Below are 4,909 nucleotides of genomic sequence, written 5' to 3'. Positions count from 1 at the left end.
GGGACCTTAGAGATTTAGTCCAACCTTCTTTTTTTCTAAATGAAGAAAACAGGCCTGGGTGGTGAGTTCAGATGAATTGCCTGTAACATAGGAAGCAAATGACAGAAACAAGATCCGAACCTAGATCACCAGGTTTCAAATGCGGTCCCTTTTTGCACTTTTAAAGCTGCATGCCTTTTCCCCTCTCCCAAAAAGACTATTTGCTGGTGAAAAAAAATAGTGAAAATACAGATAAATTCATTTTATAACATTTCTAAAATCTACATACTTTCCTCCCCACACCCTTTACTGGCAGATCTTTGTCATTCTATATTTGGACAATGCAGCGTAAAGAATTTAATCATCCTGCTGCCTTGCCTTCATCCGGTATAAAGCGAGGGTCCCAATAGCACAGTGACACAGCTTGGACACTGACGCGTCTGTGAAGTCCTTAATTGTCTACTGATTGGTCACTCCTGGTGCAGACTCCATTTGCTCAGTCACTTTTATACTGCCCAGATATTGGATCATTCTCTCTAGGTGCACCTTCTCTTCACATCTGCTGTGGACTTTTCCCCATGGCATCTATCGTAATATCTCTAGTCGGTTCCCGCTATGCATTCACCACTTCTTCTTGGTTTAAATTTCCTTCTGATTCTGTCTCCTCCAGAAAGCTTGTCCTGATTAAGTCAGTCAAGATAAAGATTCTTTTCTCATGGCTGAAATGGAATGAAAACTTAACTCATGGTCCACTTTCCTTAAAAATCACAAAATAAATACAAAAATAATAACAAAATAAAAACCAAATGAAATAACATCCCCAAATAAATGAAATCAAACGGAAGTATTCATTTCATCAGCACAGCAGTATAATGTTTATTTTAATGTGCTTCACAGAGGGGCTTAGTAATTAATATAAAACTGTTTTTTAAAACATTAAACCTTTCCTTTATTTAAACAGCAAATATGTAGTAACATTCATGTTTCTAAATTCCTTATGAAGAGAGAATTTTCTAAATTTCCAAATGCCTACCAGGTGAACTTTGATGTTTAACTGTAGTATTTATCTGGGGCTACAAACTAGACAAATTTTTTGATATACAGAACAAGGATCCCTCCATTCCTCTTAATATTGGGGTACAGAAAATATCTGACATCCAACAATTTTAAACAGGCAGTTCCTTTTTCCTGTATCTTCATTACGTCAGAAGCCATGAAACATCATTAGGTTAAATGATAGTTGTTTTATTCTTTGACAACACCCTCCACCCCTTCATCCTATCAAGTCTTTACAAGTTATTGGCCAATGGTCACACCCGGTGAACCTCGAAGCTTATACTGAATGTGAATAAAATGGCCCCTCCTTCCATTTTTACATAAAGCAGCTTTTACATGTTAAGGCAACATCTTCCATAGAAAATAACCATTTGCTTACTATCTGGACCTTGACGTTTAAGAAACTGATTTCTCAGTTTGAAATCTCAAACACAGAGAGGTTTTCAGGTCCATGTTTGACTTGGGAGACCCCAGCCCCCACAAAGTCACATCTGTCCATTTCTCTTTCTGGCATATATCCCCAAACAGGCACAGATGCCTGTAAGGCTGAGAAACATGCCCAACAGAAGCGCTATGCCATCTCCAGCTTCTACTGCTTCCACAACAGGCAGCACACAGAGCAGCGAGAGGAGGACCAGGACCACTTTGGAGAGGTCCCCAACGGAGGCCATGTTGCCTGGATCTTGAGGGCTGAAGGAAAATAATCAAGGCTAGTATCTACAAAACAAACACAGGGAGAAGAAGGGACCATTAAGGCAAAAAGACACGTAGGTGTTTTCCCTTTAAATTATTATCTCATTTGAGCTTCACAACACCCCTGGGAGGTAGGGGCTAGCGTTATCCTCATGTTACAGTTGGGGAAACTGAGGCAAACAGAAGTTAAGTAACTTGCCCAGGGTCACAAGGCCAGTAAGTATCTGAGGCTGGATTTGAAATCAGGGCTTCCTGACTCCAGGCCCACTGCCCTCATGGCTGTAACACCAGGCTGCCTACACTGCCATGAGGCAGCAAGGTGCGGTGGTTTGAAATCACAGGATCAATCAATCAATAAACACTTATTAAGCAGCTACCACGTGTCAGACACTGTGCCTCACAGCTCTAGAGCTGGAAGGAAATGGAACTTAGAAGCCACAGCCACTCATTTTACAAGGTGGGCAGTCAGGGCCTTGAATGGCTAAGTGAAAATCTGGTGTACAAAGATCTGGGTCTGATTAGTGTCTCTGTCATTTACAACCACTAGGACTACTACTGGGCAGCCAGGTGGTGCATCGAGTGCGCAGAGTGCTGGGCCTGGACTCAGGAAGGCCTGAGTTCAAATCCAGCCTAAGGCACTGTGCGACCCTAGGCAAATCACTTAACCCTGTTTGCCTCAGTTTCCTCATCCGTAAAATGGTCTGGGGAAGGAAACGGCAAGCCACTCAGGTATCTCTGCCAAGAAAACCCCAAATGGGGTCACGGGGAGTGAGACACAACTGACAACAAAAGTGCTACTACAGCGAGTACCCCTACCACTGCTAGTAGCGTGTGCCAGGTACTGTGCAAAGCGCTTTACGGAGATCACCTCATTCGATCCTGGCAACACCCTTGGGAAGCAGGTGCTATTATGATGTCCATTTTACAGATGAGGAAACTGAGGCAAACAGCGGTCAAGGAACCGGCCCGAGGTCCAGCCGCTAGTAAGTGTCCATCACGCGACCCGGCTGCCCCACTGCTTTACTATCTGTGGGACAAGTCCCTTAACCTTCGTGGGCCTCGGTTTATTCAACTGTAAAATGAGGGGACTGGGCTGGATCACCTACGGAGATGGTCTTTTGAACTCGAAAGCTAAAGAAACTTTTAAAAAGCTGTGCTTTCATGTATATAAATTATAATTTTTCAGGAATCCTTCCGTACTCACTGCGGCCAGAAAAGACAAAAGTTTCAGGGTCCTTTGGAGTGAATGAAATAGCTAGGACTTACCCCAGGGCCGGGTTATGGCAGGCGCGGTGCGGGGGGGGGCTCTCCCTCGTGGCTGAGGGTCCCGGGGCTTCCCTTCGTGGTACCTATTACAGGAAACAGAGTCAGATGGTTAGGGGCTGAGGACACCCGGCTCGGCTTTTCTCTTTGGATGAAAGCAGAGCTCCCTGCAGGGCGGGGTGGACCGGAGGGGGTGGAAACTAACAGGAAGAAGGAAAAAAAAAATAAACCTACAAATCGGTTTCTCCATCGCCTTCTCCCCTTCCTCCTCCCTCGTCCCCACCTCGCCCAGCCCAGGAACTAGGGACTTCAAGTTAATGCGGGGCATCCAGCCGCCAGGCAAGCCTCAAAATGAACCTGGGTACGCGACTGCCGAGTACTTCGGCATTCAAGGCTACCTTCGGGGCTCCCGGGGGCACAGAGCTACCTTTCTCTAGCAGTACCCCGCGCTGCGGCAGCTGAGGCAGCAGCTACGGATGCTTGGGGTCCGGCCTCTTACGTTACCGGACAGGAAGCAGCCATTACAGGAATGAGGCTAAAGAGGAAGGCCGCCTCGTGAGACTACATTTCCCACAATTCAAGCGGCCTACAGCTCCCGTGATGCTCAAGACGGTCCCCGGCTTCCTCCCCCTCTCCCGTCCCGCCCCTTCCTTCCCTCACCCTGAAGGAGTTCGTGGATGGAGAGCCATTTACAATTAATTATTTTATTCTCGGGAACCAAGTGACAGCCATTTTGGGGGCTAGCTGGATCAGTCCGCTGTTATGGAAAATTAGAATAATTTGATAATTAGATGATAATTAGAGGATGATTAGAATAATTTGACGAGTCGAAGTCAAGTCAGCAGACTTTTATTAAACGTCTTCTGTGTGCCAGGCACTATGCCAAGCTCATAGGTCAAAAGACAGTGCCTGCCCTCAAGGAGCTCACAGCCCAATGGGGGACACAATGTACAAACAGCAACGTGCAAACAAGCTTTATAACGGGAAGCAATCAGCAGAGGGAATGCACTGGAATAAAGGGCAGGGAAAGGCTTCCTGGAAGAGGCGAGTTTTTAGCTGGGGCTCGAGGAAGCCAGGAGGCCCAAGGAGAATGGAGAGTATTCCAGGCACGAGGGACAAATGGCTGCAGCAGAGATGCGGTCGACAATTAGAGGCGCACCTGCCTCTGAATAAGGCTTTAAGAAGCCAGGCGTGCAGGTTATGAAAGGGTTTGAATGCCGAGCAGAGAAAGGGAGCAGCTGGAGTTTATTGAATTCAATTCAGTAAGCGTTTGTTAAGGGACTACTATGTGCCAGACACCTGATGATCACTGGGGATACAAAAAGAAAAGAGAAGAGTTTGTGGGCTGGGGAAGATGATGAGTTCGGTTTTGGATGTATTGGGTGTAAGGTGTCTCTGAGATATCATCCATTTCAAGAGGCTGGAGATTGGAGTAGTAGGTTTGAGAATCACCTGCATAAAGATGATAATTGGATCCCTGAGATCTGATTAGATAACCAAGAAACTTGGGCAAGTCTCCATTTCCTCATCTGTAAAATGCAGCGGTTAAACTTGATCTCTGAATTCTAAATCTCTATGAACGTTTCCTTTAGTTCTACCATCGTCTAGTACTTGGAGATGATTATTATTGGAGTGTTTTCAATGTATATTCCTAGGGTTTTTATAGAATCTGATGTCACCCTTGAGATGTTGGAAAAAACAAACCGAGGCATTTCAGATCTATATCATTGCTTTAGGCATTAGAACCCAGGAGCCAGACTAGATGAAGTCTAAAGAGCCCTTTCAGTTAGTGTTCTGTGATTTTTAGTACTGATGATTATGTTTGTGGAAGAATATTGAAAACCTTTTTTTAAGTTTCCATCGAAAAGATTAAGAAATTATATTTTTCTCAAAAGCTCTTTCTAACCTCATTGGAAAA

The 4,909-nt window shown here is 45.1% G+C and overlaps 1 protein-coding gene across 2 annotated transcripts; it reads right to left on the bottom strand.

Moving 5' to 3' along the window:
* Nucleotides 1–826: 826 nt before the first annotated feature.
* On the bottom strand, nt 827–3,531 carry SMIM30 (small integral membrane protein 30). Of its 2 annotated transcripts, none has more exons than XM_036758643.1 (3): nt 3,419–3,531; nt 2,995–3,077; nt 827–1,752 (listed from the first exon to the last, which is right to left on the bottom strand). In XM_036758643.1, the coding sequence occupies exon 3, from the start codon at nt 1,704–1,706 to the stop codon at nt 1,521–1,523; it is 186 nt and encodes a 61-aa protein (XP_036614538.1). In that variant the 5' UTR covers nt 1,707–1,752; nt 2,995–3,077; nt 3,419–3,531; the 3' UTR covers nt 827–1,520. The 2 variants fall into 2 exon arrangements, with proteins under 2 accessions (XP_036614538.1, XP_036614539.1); XM_036758644.1 differs by having other exon boundaries at nt 827–1,725.
* Between the last annotated feature and the right edge of the window lie 1,378 nt (nt 3,532–4,909).

Source organism: Trichosurus vulpecula, chromosome 5, assembly GCF_011100635.1.
Source record: "Trichosurus vulpecula isolate mTriVul1 chromosome 5, mTriVul1.pri, whole genome shotgun sequence".
Lineage (NCBI taxonomy): Eukaryota > Metazoa > Chordata > Mammalia > Diprotodontia > Phalangeridae > Trichosurus > Trichosurus vulpecula.
This window is presented reverse-complemented; position numbering and strand designations above follow the sequence as displayed.